Raw genomic sequence first — 26,910 nt, forward strand, 5'->3', positions numbered from 1 at the left:
ACAACTAGGATATACAACGCCCGTCCAAAACGTTCCGACACTGATTCTATTCCTGGCGCCTGATGTTTTAATTCGTCGCAAAGATAATGGCACCTTGGTACACGTAGTTTACCGGAAGCCGACTCATACATAGTTATATTCCCTGACGATGATTTTCCTCAGAACTTTAGTTTGCAGAGTACATTGCGTTGCTGGCAAGAACCGTCTGCAGGACGAGCTTCTACACTTACAGAGATTTTCGAAACAAATGATCATTCTCTTAAACAGGCAAGTAAGGCGCTACGAACAAAACCTAACGTCGACGTAAGTACCGAGAAAGAAAGCAGAGAGAGATTTAAATCCTTGGCTTTTCTGCCCTTTGTGGGAAACCTGTCACGAAAAACAGGTCGGTTCCTCACCAAGTACGAAGTTAAAGTCATTTTTCTCTCTGCGCCAAAGACATCAGCAGTTTTGGGTTACGTCAAAGATGATATGATTCTCCGTAAGATTGGGGTTTTACAAGCTCTCCTGTGAGTGTGGCCTTTCGCACATCGGGCAGACGATTCGTACAGTCCGTGAAAGAATCTTGGCACACCGTAGGTACATCCGGCTCTCACAGCCCAATAATTCGGCTCGGTTGTGACAGGGCACTGCATCGAAACAGTTCATTCTATGTGGTATCACAATGTCAAAATTCGAGGTCGACTTCACCTTTCCGGAACTCGGTCGCGAAAGAAGCATCTAAAATTCGTTTGGCGAAGAATTCAATTAAGAGAGATAGCTCTTTCAACCTTGCAACATCATGGAATTCGGTGCTTTCGTTAATAAACTCGCAAAGACGTCGCTACAGTGGAGCTAATAACGATACATCGATATCGCAGCACGGATCGACAGCGTGATTAGAGATTCAACATATAAAGACTCTGCCGCCGGTAAACGCATGTGTAAACGTCACTGTCTCTTGTATATCTGTGGTTTAAAACATATATATATGTGGAGTGGCCATAGCCTACTGCACATGTTCTCAATATCAAACTAGGCTAGTCATGTGATTTTTGGACGACGCTACTTGTCTACATTTTGCGTTAACAGCGAAACTTGAATATTGCTTGTATTCTCCTTGTTTTCTTGTTTTAGAATGGTTCAGGACGTTTGACTTACAGTAACAGCTATGGTTCAGTACTGTCGTTGCTACGGATGTAAAGAGAGGTATGTGAAAGGAACACCAGTTACATTTTATAGGTATGTACAACAAATGTATAACTGTAAATCTCGTATTTTGTATGAGGTACTTTATATGTTGCAAAATATCGATATACAGTATTATAAAGTCTTGTATTCTAGAAATAATTTCTGCGATTTTACGGTATTTGTTTACGAGACAAATATTATATAAATTTGCAAGCAGATTTGAGTAAACTTTCAGCCACTGTGTAACGATTAGTGCTATGTTCATCTGCGGATGAAATTTATACCCGAGCGATTAATTTCCTCCAATTTACTCTCAAACCCTTGTGTGTAAGTATTTCTGGATGAGTCAGTTTCCTAGAGTGCCATCGGAACACAATTAATTAGAACACATTCGACAATATGAATCAGTGCAATAAAAAACTTAAGAAAGTATTGTAAGCTGTCACTTCTTTTACTACAAAATTCGAGCATAGATCTTGCATTTTCTGTCTTTTGTGGATACTATATGGTTTTACTTTTCTGATAAGATGGCATTCTACTTGTCTGCAGAGAGGTAAATAAAGAAAAATTGAAAATAATGAAAGGCAGGCAGGCAGGTGGTGCAAATCGCTTACCGTACTTACTGTAACTAGTTCCAAAGGCATTATTTTTTCGTGACAGTTCGGCGCCGTCTACAGTGCCATCATAAAACTATTACTTAGAACAGAGATTCGACAATATGAATAAGTGCAATAGAAAGCGTAAAAAATATTGCTGGCTGTCAATTTTTTACCCGTAACCGAAAAAAAACGCAAATGTAGTTGACTCTGAGCTATGATACTGCGGCGAAAGTATTGTTAAGATGTCTGTAAAACAGGTATACAAAGTTTCACGGAACTTCTGAAGGTGATATGTCTGTAGCAGTGAAGTAATAACACGCTAAGCGCTATACGGGCTAAAATGTGCCGTCACAAAATCACATGACTTGAGCAACAGAACATGATGCTGACAGAATTCGCGTATTGCGCATGCGAATGCTCACTCCATAACTATTTGCAGCCTGTGGTTTCAATCAACGGAACGAGAACTGTACTTTCAGTCTGTCGGCTCATTCTGAAGGCGTACCGCGAAGGAGAAGAAGAAGAAACACAAATAAGGGTTTTTTCGGTCGCTCTCTCGAAATTTAATAGATCACACAGCCTGGATGTTTGTGCACCGTGTGGAGGGCACATTCAACATTTGTGAAAAGTATGTGGAAACTTTAAATGCGAACATTTTACTGCTGTAGCCAATATGATTATTGTACTTAAAGTCTGTAACATTTCACCTGATTGTTATTAACAAGTATGAAGTTTAAGCCATTTTAACATTTCACCATATTGTTTAAACGAGTACGAATGTTAAGCTGGTTTAACTTGTCAAAATCAGATTTATATGCCACCTGAAGTACACATACATATATTCGACACCTCAAAACAAACACCTCCAAATCCTTTAAATAATTATTCTGTAATAATGTTGTTACGATGTACATTCTTTCTACTTTGCGATTATATCTTCTCTTCTGTTATACGAATCTAGCACCCAGCAGATTCCAGACGCCATATTTGTTTACAAATGTGACAGTATACATGTGATGTGTTACGACAGCGAAAGGAACCTGTGACCACTGGAGGTAGTCTATTTTACTTAATTTATGTTTACTATTAGATATAAGTTTAATTTTTTGTCGGAAGGAATCCAAAACCATGTTCTGAAATAGTGTCTTGTTTCTCCACTAGGTAGTGCCACAAGTTCCTCCAAAAAATCGCAACACAACACAACACAACACAACACACACACACACACACACACACACACACACACACACACACACGTCATACTAACTAATGTAAATCCACCCGATGATGGAGGTTTAAGCCTTGAAACGCGTCGTGGAAATAAATAAAACGGTGACTGGTAACAGTAATCTTGTTGTTTCATTTAATATGTGGAAACTTTCATCCCAAACGTAACAGTAAAAGGTATCTCGAGATTGTACGGAAATTGAGGTAAAAGATTTACTTTTGTAATGCTTCTTGTGAAAATAAAAAATTTACAGCGCTATACGTAAGTTAAAATTTACTTCAAGATCCTACACTGAGTGACATAGAAGACATAGTCTTGTAAAATCGGACGAACCTTTTCGAAATGCCCTGTACTTTGGAAGAACAGGAGTGAGGTACTGACAAATGAAGCTCTGGCCAAGTATGAGAGGTTTTCGGATCACTCATCTGATATAGGAACATCTGTCGCAATAGGAAACGTAGCTTTCTGGAATCCTGTTACAGTATACAGGTTTAATGTGTCAAGTGTTCCTGTTATAGCACACGGTTCTCTTGAAAGTGAAAGATTCCTTTCAGTGCTCGGATGGGCTGTGAACAGCGATCTATACTTGCTGGCGTCTAAGCAAGACCAGTAGCACAAGCGCAACAGTGTTGCGGCGCTGGGACCAAAAGAGGCAATTCCCGAAGTCACGACTGCGCCGCGCTTGGCGGCTCGCGGGCTGGGAGGATGTGCCTGCGGGGGCGGAGGGGGCAGGGGTGGGGGCGGCGGCAGCCAACCGTTGCGCTGTTGTGCAGCTGGGGCAATGGACTTGGCCGGCCGGCCGAGGCTGCACTAACCGACGCGCCGGCCGCAAGCCGATACCCACCGCACGAACGCGAGTACACGACGCTGAGAGACCCGAACCTGTTCCGCCGGTAAAGACACGCGAGAACAGTGCCGGCACACGCCAACAGCGACGAGCCGCTAGAGCGGGGTTTGCCAAACTGTGATCCGTGGCAAGTAAATGAATCCTCCCCCAAAAACTGTAGATAATATAGCGGTTTTTTCGACACTTTGACGACACTAATTGGTTTTTTAAATTTTATTATGATTTCTGTGTTATTAGTTACATTGTAAAATTGAAGTAATCATCGAATAAAACAAATTTTGCGTTTTTTTTTTTTTTTTTTTTTTTTTTTTTAATTTTATCAACCATCCCTGTGCTAGAGGCTGCAAGGCAATCACGGGCCATCTGCCAGTAAGGAACCTGCTGAAGAACAGTATTGCTGGGGTGGGACCGTCGTTGTACTTGATGCAAAAGACAAACATACATATTGCTATACTAGAGTATATCTTACGGCAACGCATCTCCGAATTGTAGAGAAATATTTATAAACAGTCGCAGCGTCTGGTGCATCTTAAACTGTACTGGCACTCGTTGCAACTTTCTACCCTAGGCGAAGTCCTGGTTTTCAGTTACGAGGTCCGGCTCGAGGCAGCGGTCACGTCTAACAAGCAGAAGCCGTAACAAACCGCTAACTGGTACTGTCGAAACTTGGCGGTGTGACAGATGGATTAAAATAAAGGGACGTCTATTTTGGCTTAGGTGAAATGAAATGATCGTATGGCATCGTTGGCCGGGAGGCCCAATACGGAGCAGTTCGCCGCCGTATTGCAAGTTCTATTCAGTTGACGCCACTTCAGCGACTTGCGAGTCAATGATGAAATGATGATGAATGAAGCACAACGCCCTCAAGGCAGAGAAAATCCCTGACCCCGCTGGGAATCAAACCCGGGACCCCGTGCGCGGCAAGCGAGACCGCTACCGCAAGACCACGAGCTGCGGACATTGGCTTAGGCGCCAACTGGCAATAGCTTCCGAGAAAATCACGGTCAAAGTATCGACGGGACTTCTTCCAGCTACACGTGCGGCATAAAACTAAGTACGTTGGTAGCGCAGTGGCTAACAGCACAGTTTCGACCTTCTGCGCCCCCTGTTCAAATCCAGTCGTGTTTTTCTCTCTGTCTCTGTCTCTCTCTCTCTCTCTCTCTCTCTCTCTCTCTCTCTCTGTTTTGTTGTCGCATAAGTATACGATATCAATATTTTTCACGGCATAATAAAATATTATGGTATCAATAGCAAACGAAATAAAGTTTCCAAATCTTATTAAAAATAAATTTCACTGTCACAACTGACGTTGCGTAACACCATCCAGATAACTGCCACCAACAGTTTTCGTTTGTCTCCGAAACGTTAGTGGCAAATTTGGCCCTCGAGTCCGTTAAGACGTAAACTAATTAATGCAACAACATCAAATGCGCACAAAACAGCCACAAGATATGGATATTCCACAAAAGAAGCCAATAATCAGTTTCTGTCACAAAGTTCTGCGACTTTACGTAAAAAATGCAGCCATCGTTATACATTATTGACTCCTGTGTGGTCAAAAAGATCCCTCCTTATACGATGGGCTGTTTGTCGATGAAATCGGAATACCGACATGTTCATTATAAGTATTTCCGCCAAAGTGTATGCCGTGATGTAAACCCTGCGACTTATACTTTTACTGGAAGCTAAAGAATTCCATTTGCCAATTAGAGAAGTGCCCTACTCTCAACGCAAAGCAAAGGGAAGTCACAAGTAGAAGCGATGAAATTAAAATACACACTCTGATCCCTAATTAGCTACAGGCACCAAGTTTCGAGAAAATGCTCCGATGTGCGTGGTTTACCGCGAAATTATCGCCATAATGCAAAATTTTTTCCCTAATTATATTCACACAGAAAACGTTACTATAGTATACATGCCTTTGCAAATTACTCTTGGTGGTCCGAATGTTTATGCTTTGCATGTTTTTATGAAAGCACTGCTTCTCTTGGCCGGCCGAAGTGGCCGTGCGGTTAAAGGCGCTGCAGTCTGGAACCGCAAGACCGCTACGGTCGCAGGTTCGAATCCTGCCTCGGGCATGGATGTTTGTGATGTCCTTAGGTTAGTTAGGTTTAACTAGTTCCAAGTTCTAGGGGACTAATGACCTCAGCAGTTGAGTCCCATAGTGCTCAGAGCCATTTGAACTGCTTCTCTTGAAGCATAAAAATATAATACAAAACAAAAATTGAAATGCTAGAATTTTTACGTTGTTAATTTGAATTTGTGACGATACAATCAGCTTTTAGTAAGATTAGACATGCTTATTGCTTTTGTCAGTAATACCATTGGATTTTACGATGTCACAGAAAACACTGATGTGGCATATTTCAGCGACAACAAAAGAAAAGCAAAACATAAGATTGGTTTTGAAGAACTGACACAAACTACGAAATTGTACTCCTAGTCACCAAACTGCCAACTCATTTGATTTTACGACACGCTAGTGGACTTACGAAGTAGCTTCGACAGTTTAATCGTCATTTTCTCGAAAACTATTGCATGTTGGTACCTAAGCAGAAATGGAGTATCCCTTTATTTTCACACTTATTTCCCTACACCACGTTTGACAGTATCAGAGAGCGAAATATGGCGTATGGCGGGTTCCCCCAAAAAAAAAAAAAAAAAAAGGCCCACCACGAAGGAATTATCCGAATGGGATCAGTAGATCTGATGTATACGTATAGACAAACAAATGACTACAATTTCACAAAAATGGGTGACTTATTCAAAAGAAAGAGCTTCACAGACTGAGAAAGGCAATAACGCTTTGCTCCACCTCTGAGCATCAACACAAGCAGTTTCTCGGACTGGCAATGACTGATAGAGTTGTTGGACGTTCTCCTGAGGGATATCTCGCCAAGTTCTGTCCGACTGGCGCGTTAGATCATCAAACTCCCGAGCTGGTTCGACGGTCCTCGCCATAATGCTAGTAACGTTATCAATTCAGGAGAGATCCGGTGATCTTGCTGGCCACGGTAGGTATGGCAAGCGCGAAGACTCGACTAGAGCCAACGAGCGCATATACGACTGCCAGTCGCAGCGTCTTCCCAAATATTGTGCCCGAAAAGAGAATCGCCAAACGATCTGGAGATGAGAAAAGATACAGGACTTCTTGATTCATAGGACTGCGGGTTGCCGTCGCCGGAGCGGCAAGGTCGCTGCAAGAGACCACTTCTTAGTTCCGCCAACAATGGAGACACGAGTCTCGGTCATTGCTTTATTAAGTCATCGTACCACCAATCGCTACAGTGATTTAAAGGAACTCTGAACGGTACAACGAGAGATAAGGCATAATGTTACGGCAATGGACTCTTAAATGACAGGTGAAGAGATCAAATTCCAACACAGTCAACCCGCTTTAAGTATTTCTAAATAACTTCAGGTGAATACTGGCACTATTCCTTGAACAAGAATCGGTTCATAACGAAAATTTCACTCTGCAGCGAACATTACGCTGCAGTGAAATTCACCTGGTACTTCAAGACGGCGCGGTGGCCCTTTCGTGGATAGTTAGCAGATTATGGGAAAGATATTGCCCGACTGAAGGTCTGTGGAGGCCGTGGGGTATGCTCTCTCGCACGGCTCAAATGACAAGTTCAGACGCAAAGTTTTGTATTATCACGAAACAGGAGAGAGAATGACGCGGATATGATACATTAATTGGATGGTGTTTCTCGCTGCGGCAGGACCTTCTCATTAAATTTCAATCACCAACTTCCTTCTAAGTGTGACGGAATATTTTTTTGGCGTGCACCTGCATATGGAGAAAAAATGATCACAATAAAATAAGACCGAGCGCGGTGGCGCAGTGGTTAACACACTGGACTGGCATTCGGGAGGACGACAGTTCAATCCTGCGGCCGGTCATCCTGACTAAGGTTTTCCGTGGTTTCCCTAAACTGCTTGTTTCCTTTGAAAGGGCACGGCCGAGTTCCTTCCCCATCCTTCCCTAATGACACCGATGACCTGGCTGTTTGGTCCCCTCCCCCAAATCAACCCAATCACATAAAATAAACCAGAGCTCACACGGAAAGATATAACTGTTCGTTTTTCCCTTGCGCTGTTCGAGAGTGGAACGGCAGAGAAGTAGCTTGAAGATGGTTTACTGAAGCCTCTGCCAGGCACTTCATTGTGAACTGTAGAGTAATCGTGTAGATGTAGATGCATATGGATGACACAAAGCTGCTCGCGAAAAGCAAAGGTCTAGTTTAGTGTCCAAACCAGGCTAAAACTAAAAATCAGTAAATAAGTTTAAAAACATCGGTTAGTCCATCCTTGTTCTTTGGTACTAGAGCCCTATTACCTCCCAGTCAACGTTAATTTTAAACTTCGTTGCCCTTCTAAAACGACATGGATTTGACGCTTGAAAGTTTGATCGCTGCTCAATCTCTATCGCTAAATTCACAATTAACTCGCCCATAATTAAATGTTCACACACAAACATACACGCTCGGACACAAACACGCCTGCGCGACACACACACACACACACACACACACACACACACACACACACACACACACACACTTCTTCTCAAGACAGAAAAACGAAAGAGCAACCACTGGTAAGAGACCTTCAGCGAAAACCAAACGTTTCGATTTGGTCACTTTTAGCAAATAATTGTTTTTTCTCCGAAACGTATTTGCATCTAAGATATACCATGACAACAAACTACTAAAGCTTTTCTTCAATTCTGATATAATATCCTCCCCATCTGCAAAAAAAAAAGGGGGGGGCGGCTCTGAGCACTATGGGACTTAACTTCTAAGGTCATCAGTCCCCTAGATCTTAGAACTACTTAAACCTAACTAACCTAAGGACATCACACACATCCATGCCCGAGGCAGGATTCGAACCTGCGACCGTAGCGGTCGCGCGGTTCCAGACTGTAGCGCCTTTAACCGCTTGGCCACTCCGGCCGGCCCCCATCTGCACAGGAACTTTATTTCCTAATATAGTTTCTCAATTAGCATTATCATATCTTGTGTCTAAATAGATTGATTCCAAATCTGGTTATCTTTTTTGCATAAACAGTGTGTGGCTTTCGGAGAACTGTCCCAGCACTGCCGTAGCAGAAAAAGTAAGTCACCACATTTATAGGAAAACAGGGAAAAACAAATTCCCTTAACGGAAGTCAAACATCATCTTCGGCCCGAATGGGAGGAACCATTTATACATACTCTGCAAGCCATTTTACTCTGAATGGTGGAGGAAATGCGACTATTATTATCGATTATCTTTCGCATCCCATTCGTGTATTGAGCGAGGGAAAATGACCTCTGTACGTGATCTAATACCTGTTATCTTATTTTCATGTCCCTACGTGACATACACGGTGGTGGTAGCATAATGTCAGTTCAGTTTTCTTCGAATACGGACCCCCCATATTCACCCAACAGGGTTTCTCGAGAAGTACGTTGTTTTTCTTCTAAGGATTCCCATTTAAGAACCCCAAGCGCTCCTGATGCACTTTCGTATGAACCATACAAAATGGTTCAAATGGCTCTGAGCACTATGGGACAACTTCTGAGGTCATCAGTCCCCTAGAACTTAGAACTACTTAAACCTAACTAACCTAAGGACGTCACTCACATCCATGCCCGAGGCAGGATTCGAACCTGCGACCCTAGCGGTCGTGCGGTTCCTGTGGACCATACAGACCTGTTGCGAACGTAGCAGCGCATCGTTGAATTCGTTCGATTTCTATCACCCCTACACGACAAGGTTTCCGAACACTGAAACAGTACTCTAGAACTTGTCGCACTAGCGTGCTACATTTTCCCAGAACCCTTACAACAAACACGGGTCCTCCATCCGCCTTCCCGCATATTGATTTAGTTTCAAGTATGGTACAGCAGCAAATACCCGGTGCCAGACGCTTTACATTACAGGCCTCGAAGTAACACTTATCACTCACTGACAGAGCAGGCGAACCGAACCCGAGCAGTTGCTACAAATACCACGGCGAGGGCAGCGAGCCACTCTCTCAAACTGCCTGCGACACATTCTGCTTAGCAACTGTTTTGTGTGAAACACCAACGAAACTGTCGAGGGCACAAGATACCACTTAGCAGCTGCAGCGTACACTGGCGGTCGTGTTGACAGCTGAAGGAAAAAAGCTCGTACGACTTCAGGGAATAGGAGACAGGCAGAGCAACACTCTACAAGTAGCATGAAAGCGTGCGGACGCAGAAATCCTCGGAGGCTGGCGTCGCGGTCCGTGACAATCGGCCAGAGGCGCCGGCAGCGCGCGCGCCTCCGTTCCGCGCGGCAGGTGTCCCTGGCACAGCCGTCTGCGGGCGTACCTGGGTCGCGCCGGCTGCGACCGGGGTGCACGTGCGAGGCGGCCGCTACTGCTCGCTGCCAGCTGCTGCCCTTGTCCTTCCTTCCCAGCGCTTCCCGCCCAGGATCGGCTGGAACCGGCCCCGTCAGCCCGTGTGCGCTGCTCCGCGGTCAGAATCGGACTGGCGCGCGCCGCAACACCGCCCACCTCCGCCAGCGACATCGCGCGCGCGCCGCGTCAACTACTGTACTTTCACCCTCCTGCCACCAGAAGCACCGGGCGGTCTCGTACGCGTCTTTGCTCGCCACCGACACGACTCACGGCTGATGGTGAGGCAACTGTCCTCTCATCATCTCCACATTTGAATAAAAGCAGACGACCCACTGGGTTTGCAGAAGACGTGGATCCGCAGTCGGGGATTCATGAAAGTCATGCTCCCCAGGAATAAAAAAAAAAAATAAAAAAAAAATAGTAGAAGCGTTTATATTTTTACATGCGACAGATCTAATATTCTACGGCTAACTTTCAGGCAGAGCAGCGTTAAAACTAAGCAGTCTCGAAAAAGCAAGGAATCCTAGACCTGACAAGCTACATCCAAAACAGGATGAATTTGAGTAGCTTGCCGGACGACCGGCTCACGACGATGGGCTTACTGCTTGCCCAGTATCATTCCAGGCAGCTATTTCTGGAAAATATATTATTATTCGAGTAGATTTTATGTACACTACTGGCCATGAAAATTGCTACACCAAGAATAAATGCAGATGATAAACGGGTACTCATTGGACAAATATATTATACTAGAACTGACATCTGATTATATTTCCACGCACTTTGGGTGCATAGATCCTGAGAAATCAGTACCCAGAACAACCACCACTGACCGTAATAACGGCCTTGATACGCCTGGGCATTGAGTCAAACAGAGCTTGGATGGCGTGTGCACGTACAGCTGCCCATGCAGCTTCAACACGATACCAAAGTTCATCATGAGTAGTGACTGGCGTATTGTGAAGAGCCAGTTGCTCGGGCACCATTGACCAGAGTTTTCAATTAATGGGAGAGCTGGAGAATCTGCTGGCCAGGGCAGCAGTCGAACATTTTCTGTGTCCAAAAAGGCCCATACAGGACCTGCAACATGTGGTCGTGCATTATCCTGCTGAAATGTAGGGTTTCGCAGGGATCGAATGAAGGGTAGAGCCACGGGTCGTAACACATCTGAAATGTAACGTCCATTGTTCAAAGTGCCGTCAATGCGAACAAGAGGTGACCGAGACGTGTAACCAATGGCACCTCATACCATCACGCTGGGTGATACGCCAGGATGGCAATGACGAATACACGCTTCCAATGTGCGTTCACCGCGATGTCGTCAAACACGGATGCGACCATCCTGACGCTGTAAACAGAACCTGGATTCATCCGAAAAACCGACGTTTTGCCACTCGTGCACCCAGGTTCGTCATTGAGTATACAATCGCAGGCGCTCCTGTCTGTGATGCAGCGTCAAGGGTAACCGCAGCCATGATCTCCGAGCTGATAGCCCATGCTGCTGCAAATGTCGTCGAACTGTTCGTACAGATGGTTGTTGTCTTGCAAACGTCCCCATCTGTTGACTCAGGGATCGAGACGTGGCTGCACGATCCGTTACAGCCACGCGGATAAGATGCCTGTCATCTCGACTGCTAGTGATACGAGGCCGTTGGGATCCAGCACGGCGTTCCGTATTACCCTCCTGAACCCACCGATTCCATATTCTGCTAACAGTCATTGGATCTCGACCAACGCGAGCAGCAATGTTGCGATACGATAAACCATAATCGCGATAGGCTACAATCCGACCTTTATCAAAGTCGGAAACGTGATGGTACGCATTTCTCCTCCTTACACGAGATATCACAACAACGTTTCACCAGGCAACGCCGGTAAACTGCTGTCTGTGTATGAGAAATCGGTTGGAAACTTTCCTCATGTCAGCACGTTGTAGGTGTCGCCACCGGCGCCAATCTTGTGTGAATGCTCTGAAAAGCTAATCATTTATCACAGCATCTTCTTCCTGTCGGTTAAATTTCGCGTCTGTAGCACGTCATCTTCGTGCTTTAGCAATTTTAATGGCCAGTAGTGTATTATATTTGGAGGGGGAAGTGGTCGTGGTGCAAATAAAGTGTAGTATTGTACCCCGCGCCGAGAGGGGGGTGGGGGGCACCAATAAACTACTCTGTACCTCGTGCTGATGAACGGAGGGGGGTGGGCTCTCAATAAAGTGTCATGGCCCGGGTGCCAGTTATGTGCCGCTCTAGGTAGCCGAGCAGTCTGAGGCGTCTTGTCACGGTCCGCGCGGCTTCCGCCGTCGGAGGTTCGAGTCCTCCCTCGGGCATGAGAGAGAGAGAGAGAGAGAGAGAGAGAGAGAGAGAGAGAGTGTGTGTGTGTGTGTGTGTGTGTGTGTGTGTGTGTGTGTGTGTGTGAGTGAGAGAGAGAGAGAGAGAGAGAGAGAGAGAGTGAGTGAGTGAGTCGTTCTTTGCGTAAGTTTGATTACGTAATGTGTAAGCTTAGGGACCGATGACCTCAGCAGTTTGGTCCCATAAGACCTTACCACAAATTTCCAAGTTTTGCCAGTTATGTTCGCTACGCCACTGCGTACATGCTGTCAGCAACAAATACGACATAGTTCGGGAGACCAGAGGTAGAACGAGCAAGCCACAGAAAGTTGAGTAAGGGAATGCGGGAGGGAAAATACCCTCAACTTACGGGAGAGAAAAATACGTCTGCGCAGTTTGGGTACGCGCCGTAGGTTTTTCGTGAAAACGTCGGGACAAAATCATGACAAGCGTTTCGTTTTAAAATGTAATTTAATTATCAGTATCTTTAGCGTTACATAGAGTACTGTTAAGGTTACAGAATAGATGACACACAAGTTTGTACTATCGCTGGCCGCTGTATGCGATACGTAATCGCCTTGCGTCGCTTCTTCATTTCCTTTTCAACGCTACTGTAGTTCTCACTCGGCACTGGACTTTTTAGTCTTTTTGAATTCCTTTTGTCGCCAGCTTTCGTCTGGAATGCGTTGTCTGTCATTACGAGCACATTTACGAATCATACGAGGCGACATCATTCATTATTTTGTAAGTTTCAGTTCAATTTATATTTTTATTTACTCACTTTGGATCATAACAGTCCTCCATGAGCTCTTCACAATGACACGTGAACCGCTATCCTGGCGAGACGCGTTTCCCCGCTACACCAATTTATAACTTTACACAAAGCTAAATCGTAACAATCACGCGCATGCGCCTATGCTACTACAATGACGTCACAGTCAAACCAAATATTGAACAACAAACACGTACACATGTGATCAATTCGGTAAGGACGCAACTATTGTTTATGCATTATTAGTGTCGTAGTTGTTAGTGATTCAAATGTGACGCTATTTTCTCACAGAAGAAAGTTCGACCGAGAACTGAACAGACGTTTTCACGTCAAAACCCAGAAAAACTGACTTCCCCAACATTGGCGGAAACGACTAAAAGAAACGACATTCCCCTTACTTACAATCTCGTGCAGCACATTGTGCAGACCAGTCTTCGCAGTCATAGTGCTTAATTACACTTCTATCTCAGAGTGTCAATTACGACTTTAGCATCAGATGGAGCGAAACTGAACGATTTTGGGCTTTAAACTCAAATATTTCTGGAACCAATACAATTAATATAATGGTTTCTCTTTCAGAGCTGTAGTAATAAAATAACAGAAAAGTACATCTGGCATATTAATAAAATTTTTGCACTTCGTAGCCCACGTGCGGTCCTGGAAGACCTCAGAAGCACATTTTTTCTCCTGTCCAACCGCCATCTTGTCTCTCGCTGCTCCCTCCTACGAAAGCTCCTCCTCAATTGTTCTCGAGAGGTCGCCAGGGCAGCAATGATTCCGCAGGAGGTCAGTAGCTCTTAATGTTTCGATTGTGTTGTTGTGTGTAAAAAAAAAAAAATAAAATAATTGGCACACTTGGAAATTTTATTTGCTCTCCCAACCATTGTTTTGTAAATACTGGTATTTTGGAAACCTATTTTTTTTTTCCCAACCTGAATGGAACATTTTGCTCTTTCAATTTTTCCTTTGTTGAAAAGGGTTGTTGGAGAGATCCCTGGTTCGTCGGTGAGGAGCAAATCATAGCAGATTGGGTGGGACAAGAGAGAAAAGAGCCACTTGAAGATGGGAATACTGAAGAAACAGACAGTGAAGTGGAGGACGAAATGTTGTTGGGAAAGGATGGAGAGAAAATTTGGACGACTGTGACAAATTCTGCAACCAGAAATGCCCAAAGAAACAGCATTACTTACCTTCTCAATGCAAAAGGTGCTGCCAAAACAGGCAAAACTGCTCTCTGCTTCTGTGAATTACTTGTGAGTGAAGATATTATGTAGGAAACTGCACTTCACACTAATGAAGAAATCAGTAAAGGAGGTATTTTGGACCTGATGTTACAGATATACAATCAACCCACTGATGTGAGAGAGGTGAAAGTACTTATTGGATTTGTCTTTATTTGTGCGACTATCAAGAAATCTGAAGTGAATCTTGATGGTCTTTATTCCAAAAGTTTGGTCTTTCATTTTTCAGATGTGACTGGACAAAAACTGAATCAAATTCATTCTTTTACATTTGAGATTTGCTGGCTGGTGTGGCCAAGCGGTTCTAAGCGCTTCAGTCTGAAACCACGTGACCGCTACGGTTGCATGTTCGAATCCTGCCTCGGGCATGGATGTGCGTGATGTCCTTAGGTTAGTTAGGTTTAAGTAGTTCTAAGTTCTAGGGGACAGGTGATCTCAGCTGTTAAGTCCCATAGTGCTCTGAGCCATTTGAACATTTGAGATTTGATTCTAAACAAACACATGATGAGAGAAGGAGAAATGATAAATTACGCCTATTAGTGAAGTATGGGTCAATTTCAATGCAAACTGTGGGACACATTATACCCCGTCTGAATATGACACTACTGATGAAACTCTTCTTACTTTCAGTGGGAAGTGAGCCTTCAAAATGTATGTCCCTAAAAAAATTGATAACTATTCGAAGATCGTATCACTTTGCAACACTAGCACATTTTATTTTTGTGGTGGGATAACCAATGCAGGTAAAACTATAATTCAGAGGGAAGAATCCCTTATTTTGCCAATACGCTACATCATTGGCCTGTGTGGAAACATTGCAGTGTAACAGCTACAACTGGTTTGTATCATAAAAATTGGCTCAGGACCTTACTGAACATAAACCCACTTTACATGAAATGAATATTCACAGTGGTGAATATGTATGACTATCAGCTGTATAATGGAATGACGACAATGAAAATTTGTGCCGGATCGGAACTTGAAACAACAAACTATGACACTCCATACAAGCCACAATCGCACCTTGGATCTGTACCTGTTGGTAGCTGGAGTGCATGCTCTGAGCAACCAATGGAAAGGGTAAGAGAAGATGTCCATGTCAAAACTGTTATCAGGGACAATGACACAGGTGTAGCAACAATGATTACCAAAGTACAAAGGACAACTAAAACAAGCAGAAAGTTATATATGTTCAGTAAACTAGATACTAAATTTGTATTGTCAATATGTCACTGAGGAACTTCAAACATTCAGCATAGGGCAGGAGCATGTACAGGAACTATGGCTCAAGTTTGAAAGAATGCACTGGATAGATAAGTACCCAGTAAAACACTTCATAATGAGAGGGAACCTCTATGTATACAGTCACTGTAAAGAAACTCTAAAGAAACTGATATTACTGCATAATAAGTATATAGTAAAGTGTAGGGCTATAGATAGAGATTCTGAATGAACCATGTTTGCCTATCAAAAGAGAAACGTGTGATTGTGCGATGCCTCCAATGACTACCATAGTAGGATATTGTCAAATGACATTTCACAAAACTCAAAGAAATTCTGGTTGTATGTAAAAGCTGTTAGTGGCACCAAAGTTACTGTCCAGTCCCTAGCAAATGAGACAAAAACTGAAATTGAGGGTAGCAAAGAAAAAGCTGAAAGGCTTAACTCCATTTTCAAATGTTCCTTTACAGAGGAAAACCCAGGAGAATTTCTCCCATTTAATCCTCATACCAATGACAAGATGAATGAAGAAAATATTAGTGTCAGTGGTGTTGAGAAACAACTGAAATAGTTAAAGTTGAACAAAGCTCCAGGCCCCAATGGAGTCCCTGTCAGATTCTACACTGGCTTTTTGGCTGAGTTTGCCTCTCTTCTAACTATAACCTATCATAGATCCTATGAACAAAGAGCTGCATCCAGTTCTTGAGAAAAGGCACAAGTCACACCCACCTACAAGAAGAGTAGTATACATGATCCACAAAATTACCATCCAATATCCTTGACATCAATTTGTTATAGAATCTTAGTTCCTATTCCGAGCTCAAACATAATGAGGTATCTCCAACAGAATGATTTCCTCAATGCCAACCACTGTGGATGCTGAAAACATCGATAGTATGCAAACCAATGCTCACTTTTCTCACATGACATACTGAAAGCTTCAGTTCACGTTAGTCACACAGATGCAGTATTTCTTGATTTCCAAAAAGCCTTTGACTCAGTCCCACACCTATGCTTATTGTCAAAAGTATGATTGTACGGGGTATCAAGTGAATTTTGTGACTGGATTGAGGACTATCTGGTAGCGAGAACACAGCATCTTATCTAGGGTGGAGAGTCATCATCAGATGTAGAAGTAACTTTGGGTGTGCCCCAGGGAAGTGTGTTGGGACACTTGCTGTTCATTTTGTATACTGATGACCTTGAAGACAGTAGTAAAAGTAGCTTCAGACTTTTTTCAGATGATGTAGTTATCTGTAATGAAGTACTAACTGAAAGAATCTGCATAAATATTGAGTCAGAGCTTTATTAGATTTCAAAGTAGTACGAAGATTGGCAACTTGCTTGAAATGTTCAGAAATGTAAAACTGTGTACCTCATAAAATGAAAAACTGTATATCTTATGGCTATAATATCAATGAGTCACTGTGGGAATCAGCCAACTCATTAGGGATATGAAATGGAATGATCACATAGGTTCAGTCACTGGTAAAGCAGGTAGCAGACGTCATTTTATTGGTAGAATATTGGGGATGCATGATCAGTCTACAAATCACAGTCTTAAAAATCGCTCTCGTGACCGGAACAGTCCTCAAATGTGTGGGACCCATACCAAACAGGACTGACACAGGATACTGACTGTACGCAGAGTTGGGCAGCACGAATGGTCACAGGTTTGTCTGCTCCATGGGAGGGTATCATAGAGATACTGAAGGAACTGAACTGGAAGATTCTTGAAGATAGACATAAACTACACTGAGAAAGTCTATTAACAAAGTTTCAAGAACTATCTTTGAATGATGACTCTAGGAATATACTACAATCCCCTATGTATCACTCACACAGGGTTTGTAAGGGTAAGAAGAGAATAATTACTGCATGCACAGAGACATTCAGACAATCATCCCTCTCACTCCACATGTGAATGGAATGGGAAGAAACCCTAATAACTGGTTCACTGCGATATAACCTCTGCCATGCACCTCACACAGTTTGCAGAGTACAGATGTAGATATAGAAGAAGAATGAGGAAAAGAAGATGATGAAATAGTAGAAGAAGAAGGAGGAGAAGAAGAAGTAGGAGGAGGAGGAGGAGGATAATGAGGAGGGGGAAAGTGTAAGAGAGCACTACAATGGGAAGGGAGTCGAGACCATGAGGAGTTTTGTACAGGACTGAGTTGAGCAACAACCGTACACGACCTACCTCGCCCTGGAATTGTCACTTGTTCCTAGTTTACAGCTGCGAGATAAAGCCACCCTCATTATGCCAAGAGAGCAAATACAGCGGAATCTTCAGGAGTATTTTGTCCTTGTTTTTTTTTTTATGTTTTGGCTTTGCATTGAGAGGAAATGAAAAATGAACAGCAGTATTTTTGCAAGTAATGCGAATCTGGAACCTGCTCTGTTCCATTTTTATAATGTATTTTAGAAAAAATAATTAATAAACTGTGTACCTTTTACTTAACTGTTAAGTCAGGCTGACTTCAATAAACTAATAGACAGTCAAAGGAGCAATGAGAATTACACAAAAAATGGGGAGATACTAGAAGAGTAAGAGGGGAGTACTGTAAAGTCAAAGTTCTCCTGCTGGAATTAAGCCACTGTACACACAGGTCAACTTCAAAATGACAATCTTATTCTAGTCTAGTAGTTATGTGCATCATGTGGAAATTAATTCAGTTCATGGCACAAACAATCCAAACAAAGCATCTATGAACAATGGCATTATCAAAATCAAAAAGAAGAATACAAAGAAACTACAAGGGTGCCCTTTCCTTATGATATTCTCTCACTATGCCAGTTTATTCTCTTGTTTGTACAAAAACCAAGCAAGATGTCACAATGGTAGGGCACTGCACTCTCATTCAAGAGGATGGTGGGTCAAATTTCCATCCAGATTTAGGTTTTCTGTAGTTCCCCTAATATGGTGAGGGTGTATGCCAGGAATGTTCCTTTGAAAATATCACAGCCAATTCTCTTTCCTTTCCCTCCTGGGCCCATGGGTGTCCTCATCTCTAATGACTTTACTGTCATTGGGGCAATAAAGTCTAAGATCTGATATTTACTTGTTTCATTAAGATTGCTTTTAAACTGCAACTTATGTCCTTCTGAATCTGCTTCCTGTATTCATCTCTTGGCCTCACTCTATGATTTGTACTCCCCACACTTCCATCAAATACTAAATTGGTGATCCTTTGATGTCTTAGAATGTGTCCTATCAACTGATCCCTTCTTAAAGTCACGTTGCACCAGAAATTTCTTTTCTTCCCAATTTTATTCAGTGCCTCCTTGTTAGTTATGTGATCTACCCATCTAATCTTCAGCATTCTTCTGTAGCACCATATTTCAACATCTTCTATTCTCTTCTTGCCTAAACTGTTTACCATCCATGTTTCACTCCCACTCCCACCCATGGCTGCTCTCTGTACATATACTTTCAGAAAACACTTCCTAACACCTAAATCTGTGTTCGATGTTAATAAATTTCTTTTCTTCAGAAATGTATCTCTTGCCATTGCCACTCTAAATTTTATATCCTCTCTACTTCAGCCATCATCTTGTTATTTTACTCCCCAAATAGAAAAACTCATCTACTACTTTAAGTATCTCAGTTTCTAATCTAATTCTCTCAGTATCACCTGATTTAATTCAGCTGCATTCCACTATCCTCACCCAGACTGTCACGGAATTCCTAAAAACTGATGGCAAGATCCCCAGTCACATTCTTGAAAGGATTAGGAATGTTACTGGGTTGCTGCAGTTGATACAGTGTCAACATTTAGACATTCATTTTGTTTCTGAAGAGAAGCTACTGGGAGAGTGATACTGGCTGATCGAAAGCAGAGTGGCTGACACACTGCTGAGACTGCCCTAAACATTATGTTTATGTGGATTTTTGGAAAATAGCAAGCAATTCTGTGCAATACTTCATCAGCTCAAAAAAAAAAAAAAAAAAAAAAAAAAAAAAAAAAAAAAAAAAAAAAAAAAAAAAAAAAGAGAAGAAGAAAAGAAGAGGAAAGGCAACTCTTCACTGAAGTGAGTTCACCCGACAAAAATGTGAGTGCATACAGATCTCACACACACACACACACACACACACACACACACACACGTGCAAATGAGTGCTCAAACCATTCAAAGGATTGGAGGAATTACCTGCCAAGACCACTAAAGAAAGCTTATTGCTGTTGTCTCCAGATAAGAAGACTGGAAAACTGTGTGTGTTACTGGCTAAGGAACAGAGACAGCAATTTTTCCTACCGCAATACTATAAAAATGTTGAGAAGGATGGAAATTTAACTGAATCCAAGACCACTATTCACAACAGTTCTAGCTACAAGCTGTGTAAATTGCACTCTGTTTTCTTCTAAGTTAAAAGAGAAATTACTTTCTGATTGACCCCTGTGCCTTCAACTCTGCTTCCATCTTGAAACAGCCAGGAGTGCAAACATCATGCTGGTCTTTCCGAACCACCAGCACAATACCTCTCCTCTACCTGTCATTGATTAGGAGGTCAGTGTTATCATCTTCTCTTGACACAAAGAAAGGCAAGCTGACAGAGAAACACTTTTACAGTTAAACAGTGCTGCTGTTTGATTTTGTACCTCACCTTTCTATGGACAAATATACAACCAATAAACAATTACTGAAGAAAATGAAAACCTTAGGAAATGAAGCCCTTTAACATTTGCAGCAAGCTAAAATTGTCTTCTATGGAATTTTTCTCCTTTCCTAAGATACCACCTATTATACTGCAGGGTAATTTTTACTTGTGTTGCTTTCATTAACATCCCATAAAAAAGGCCCTTAATTCATGATATGAGTTTACCCTATTGTCTTTCTCTTTACTTAATAAACCATGATTATAATACATTCTGCACTTTTATGTTCACCTTACATGGGTTAGTCATAAAAATTGAAATACCACCTTGAAAAATTAATTTTTTATTTATTTGCAGATACAAGGGTGCAGCCCTGGTACAGAGAGAAACCTGCATCACAGCACCATAGCACACCACTAGAGGAGCTGCACCAAAGTAGAACATTTATTCTCTCCTCAAAAATATGTTTTGCAAATTGTTTAACAAGCACACTGGCAAATTATTGATATGTCTTCATAAATGTCCTACTAACAAACAAAAATAATGTTGGCTGGTGACAAAGTTGTAACCCTACGAATTTTTTCGCGAAAAAGTGAATGTCTCCAGGAATCCTTTACTTATAAAACCTCTGTGCTATGTTGGACAGAAAAAGTTCATCAGAGCTATAGACAGCATCATTAGGCACATTCTTAGATATGCCTGGATAAATCAGTCAATCATAGCACAGGTAAATTAAATGAAAGGGAGGGAAATAGTCATAGAACAGCTATCTTACAATGAAGCACATTCTACCACATACTGCTTCTTATGGTGATTATTTGTTTGTGTTACACTCATACCCACAAATGAATCATCATATAGATGTAGGATTATCCATTTGGTCCTGGTGATGCATATGGCACACAATTTTGCCATGCTACATCATTTATGAAAGAAACAATTGGCGAAGTTGGATCAATTTTCTGCACTCTGTCTTTATGAAATAGTCTTAAAATAAGTTACTAGCCTCACTCTGCCTGTGCGTCAAGTAGCCACAACATCGACAGAACTGACATTAGCCCTGTAGGAATCTGGTTGCAACCAAGTAGACTCTGATTTAACAAAACATGGCTGACAGTTTACACTTTACCTACTGGAAAAAAAAGGAACAGAAATCCTCAGAGCCTAAGGTAAGCAAAGTCTCAGGATGAGAGTAAAAATGTGTGAGGGTTAAACAGTTTCTGAGGAAATGATATGTCCATTTTTTTCACTTTCAGTGGTTTCATGAAACGTGTTCCTACAGCAAACACCTCCTCCTGTTGGCAACTGGCTCATTATCCCAAGGCATAGTAGCTAACAGTGGATAAGGAAGTTATGAAATCCAAGATAAAATACAAAATAACATCCTACTGGTATTAAATCACGACAAACTACCCTTAAAAAATCAAATCTGCCAATACTAGACCACATTCATGAGAGGAAATATATCTGCAATTTCATGTTAACGCTCCATACTTGGAAAGTAACATAGCTGATACCTAAGGATCACAAATGTCATTTTAACAGAAAGAAACACTGCTGGAAATTGTAATTTCTGTTTTAATCACTTACTATATATGTAGGATACCTACTTTCCTCCCAACAGGTTCTTCATAGATTTCTTCAACCACCATGTTTTTAGTTATTCCCCGTCTTCCACCAACTCTTCTCATAATTTACTTTGTTACTTACTGATCAATGAAAATTCACTGACATCAGGAGAAACACTTCCAGAACATAAGCTGGTGCAGCAAGCTCTTGAAAGAGCACTCTTTGAGTGCTAAGAACTCTCCATTACTTACAACAGTTGGATTTAGGAAACCTAAACCCATTGTCTAAAGGCTTAAGACAATTGAGGGTCTTACAGAAATGGGTCCAACACTGTTCTCATACATGACTGCAAGCCCATGATACATCAATCATGGGTTCAAGGATGAGCAAATTACATATATGCCATGTCAGTCTCTTTGATAGCTGTTCTCAAAATTAAAATCCAGTTTGGATCATTTACTGTTATCAGATATTATTTCTACACCATTGGAAATGAAGTGTTATGGACTGAAGGGTCTACAGTAAAGCTGCAACTGTATTACCATCCCTGCAGACAAAGATGTGCCCTTTTCAACAGCTAGCTCATTAAAATTCTGTTGTGTGTGCCTGCTTATGACTGAACAGTTCTACTACATGACGACACTTCCCCTCAAGAAACATAGGTATCGGAGAGACAAAAAATTTCATGTAAGTTGCACTTACTATAGAGCAAGAGTTGCAGTGCTGAGAAAATGGACTATCTCTAATAAACTACACTCAAAGAGACAGAATACCATAGAGTGGCAACACCATGATCAGACTGAAGCAAAGTGAGCAACCCTCTACCATGTTTTTGAAAGTCAGAACAAAGGGGCATAGTAACTAACAATGCATAAGGTAATTATGAAATCCAAGTTAAAATAATAAATCCACATATTCACATAAAGTTAAACAGAAAAAAGGTGTTCCTGTGCTGGTGTACAACACAAATGCACAAAATGAGTAACAGGTAATATTTGTAAACTGTACACACTTTAAATAAGATATATTCAGAGTTTTATTACTCTTGGATGTGCAGTTACACACTTTCCAAACATTAGGTATAATTTTGAAACGACATTCAGAAAATGCTTATTTGCAACTTCCCACACGCATTATCTCATTTTCAAAATAAGCACATAGTGATGAGTGACTAAAATGACATAGCCACAACCACTTTTTACTGGTATTTGGATACCAGTCTTTTGGGAGGATTCATTGTATTCTATTGTTTCTAGAGTGTAACTTGGGTGTTAGCGGTATGCTGTTTCAAGGCAACAGCATAAACATGTCGCTCTAGGCATGATTTGTTATAATTAAATGTCAATTTAAAACACATCAGCTGTGAAATTCCTTAGAAGATTCTAAGATGAACCATCTTAATGTTCAAAATGGCATGTGGTCATGTGAAGCAACATACAGTTACCGAGTTGAAGGCAGTACTTTTGCATCTTGGTAAAGACAATATTTCCCCCCTTTTTTCCCTATCTTCACTTTTATTAACACATTCTGGGATTTCCTTATTCATGTATCGAAAGTATGTTCTGCAATAGTCAATGTTATTTGCATATAAGAGTGTGCACTATGAGTAAGAAACAAAACATGAAGTAGTTGTGAGTGAGACAATTAGCAGTGAAATTTATATTCTTTCTTGTCACAAATATTTGAATGGGTCTTTTTTCTAAATATGTTGCAATTTCCGAGGGTGTGGTTAGGCAGGAATCTAAAGAGTACAGCTTGAACGGCTGTGAGTGAAATGAGCAGCAGTCATATTCAAAGTCTTGCTTGTCACAAATATTTAGTTACACAGTCTTTACGAGTTCTTTCATAAATCTGGCGATCAAGACAAGGTTCACATTGCATAGCGAGTGATAGATGTCTTGTAACTGCTTTCCCATCTCAGCCAAATGCCTTCTGCACACCATATTACTTCCTCGTTTTAATAGCTCATACAAAATCACTCCCAAAGATATGGCAAATAATCATACAGGATGGCACCGCAGAGAGTGCTAAACAATGAATCACAGCATCTCTATGTACACTCCATCTCTCTGATTACACTCACATGTCTGTCTAGTAGTCCTGATTGAATACTTCCACTGTTTCCTTAAATTTTTCTTGATCAATTTCTAAAAAGTTGATTAGATGATTAGTTGTCACATGATTCATAAATAAAACACAACCATCATTCACAATTGGTTTATGCTGTATATTTTTACATGTTAGTATAGTTCGTATACTTTTGTAAAATGACATTTCACAATCATAAATGGAGAATTCACAAAGAAATTTTGGATTCTGGTGGACGTCGATTACAAGAGTCTCAATATCTCCCTCTTAGCAACAAAGAGTATAAGAGCTGGAGTACTGATTCCATCACACAACATTTTACAGAATAGTTGGGCAACATGTTGTGTCCTTAAATACAAAATAGTGTCAGAGTTAATGTAATTCTAAACAATGTTGGCATTATTGTTGAATCATTCAGAACGAAGGTCAGAATACAAATAATGCCAACTTCTGTTGCATTATAAACTATTTTCTGCTATATTTCATATTTAAACGTTTTTTGATATACATAATGTGCACATTACATTCCAAAGCAATTTTTAAGAAAAATGAGAGCAAGGGGAAAGGTGGTAAAAAACTGCAAAAATAATGTATGCCATTCTTACATAAAATAAGCAGCCATCCCCTGCTGATCTGAGATGCAAGCGCAATTGAAGGTTATGTAAGTTTACATGCAGTACATTTCATGGTAACTTACCTGTGCAACATTTTCAAAGTGTTCATGGCTCTTCTGGTAAACACGTGCTTTCTGTAAGTTGCGTCCTATACCAACATTTTTTCGAAGGAAAACTTCTCCATGGTTTGCCAACCAGTCAAGGACCTAGAATAAAAAGGAAGAACCTGACAAGAAAGCTTCAGATACAGAGCCAAGTGAAAACAAATTATCATAACATGATGTGACCACATATTACTCATGTACAGCAGATACTTTTGCAGTTTGTCTGTTAGTTTTACTTACTATAAATAAAACAGGTGTCAAGTGCAATATACTCTTTGTAATTCTGAAGGTAGCAGAGATAAAATATAGTCAGAAAAATATTATCTGCAACTTGGACAGAAAACAGACTGTAGTTACAAGGGCTATTCAGAAAGTAGGGAACGTTTCCGTCTGATGCCGCTAGACACGCGCCAATCGCATATATTTTGGTATGTGCGTGCTCGGCAGCTCAGTCGGCATCCATCTGTGACAGCGGGAATGTCTCTGCACATCTGGTTTTTTTATATTTGAATTTGAAAGGTGCACTGCGATCAAAAATCTTGCCAGTTGTAAGGTGCGGTCTGTGATACAGTTTTTGTTGGCAAAAAACCTAAAACCTATAGAAATTTTCGTAAATTGTGTGGAGTGTATGGAAACAATGTAATGGGTGAATGTTCCATCTGGAAATGGTGCATTCGGTTTAAAAATGACTGAACTAACGTTAATGATGAAGAGAAGAGTGGACGCTCGAGCACTGTGACTGACGATCTTGTCGCTAAAGTTGATGAACCGATTCGTGAAAACCATCGCTTCACATAACGAAGCTTTTGCTTTCTTTTCCACAAATTTTGCGGACTTTGTTGTTTGAAACTGTCATTCAAAAGCTAGGCTACCACAAATTTTGTGCATGATGGGTGCTCAAAATGCTTACAGAGCACCATAAAGAACAGCAAATGGGGACAACATTGACATTTATGGAGGCCTACCACAAACATGGTGATTCATTACTGGATGGAATCATCAACGGTGACAAGACATGGATGAAACACATCAATTGCGAGACAAAATTACAGTCCATGGAGTGGGCGCACACAAGGTCCCCCCCAAAAACCAAGAAAATGTTTGCAAACCTTGTCAACAAGGAAGTTGATGGTGAAAGTCTTTTGGGATAGGCAAGGTGTGCTTCTTATTGGTTTTCTCAAACATGGAGCAACCATAAATTCTGCCCGGTACTTTCAAACTTTGCACAGTCTTAGAAGAGCAGTTCGAAACAAATGCCAAGGAAAGCTGACATCCAAAATTTTGTTTTTGCATGACAATGCCTGACCTCACATGGCAAACCGCACTAAAGAACTCCTTAATTCATTCAGATGGGAAATTTTCCTACAACCCTGATCTTGCACCAAGCGACTTCCGACTGTTTCCCAAGATGAAGATCTGGCTTGCAATGCAGCACTTTGATGACGGTACGGAACTCCAGGCAGGCGTGACCCACTGGCTGAAGTCTCAAGTGGCAGAATTTTACAATGAAGGTCTTTCAAAGCTTTTCCATTACTACGATAAGTGCCTCAGTGTATTTGGTGACTATGTAGGAAAGTAGTATGTCAGTCGCTCTTTCAGATGTATATAATAAAATGTATTTCTTGTACTTAGTTTTTTTTAATGCCAAAACATTCTCTGCTTTCTGAATAGCCCTCATATAAGACTGAAAGGACATGCAAGGGAAGCAGTAGTTAAGGAAGAAGTGAGACAGCATTGTAGCCTATCTGTGATGTTATTCAATCTGTATACTGAGTAAGCTGTGAAGGAAACCAAAGATAAAGCTACAAAGTAAATTAAATTTCAAAGAGAAGAAATTAAAACTTAGAGGCTTTCCAATGATATAGTAATTCTGTTAGTGACAGCAAAGGTTTGAAAGAGCAGTTGAACAGAAGAGGTTATGTCTTGAGAAAAGGTTATAAGATGCATGTCAACGAAAGTTAAAGAAGGGTAATGGAATGTAGATGAGTTAAATTAGGTTATGTCAAGGGAATTGAATTAAGAAACGAGACATTAAAAGCAGTAGAGTACATGTTGCTGTTTTGGGCAGCATAATAACTTATGATGGCCAAACTGGAGAGGATACAAAATACAGACTGGCAATGGCAAGAAAAGCATTTATGAAAAAAGGGAAATTC

The 26,910-nt window shown here is 41.4% G+C and overlaps 1 protein-coding gene across 1 annotated transcript in view; it reads right to left on the minus strand.

Moving 5' to 3' along the window:
- The window catches only part of LOC124612449 (kalirin), a 1,731,149-nt gene that overhangs the window by 1,225,026 nt on the left and 479,213 nt on the right, over positions 1-26,910 (minus strand). Inside the window, exon 12 of the mRNA XM_047140672.1 lies at positions 24,734-24,856. Within this exon, the coding sequence (XP_046996628.1) occupies positions 24,734-24,856 (123 nt within the window). The remainder of the gene's footprint in view (positions 1-24,733; positions 24,857-26,910) is intronic.

The sequence above is a fragment of the Schistocerca americana genome, chromosome 4 (assembly GCF_021461395.2).
Source record: "Schistocerca americana isolate TAMUIC-IGC-003095 chromosome 4, iqSchAmer2.1, whole genome shotgun sequence".
Taxonomy (NCBI): Eukaryota; Metazoa; Arthropoda; class Insecta; order Orthoptera; family Acrididae; genus Schistocerca; species Schistocerca americana.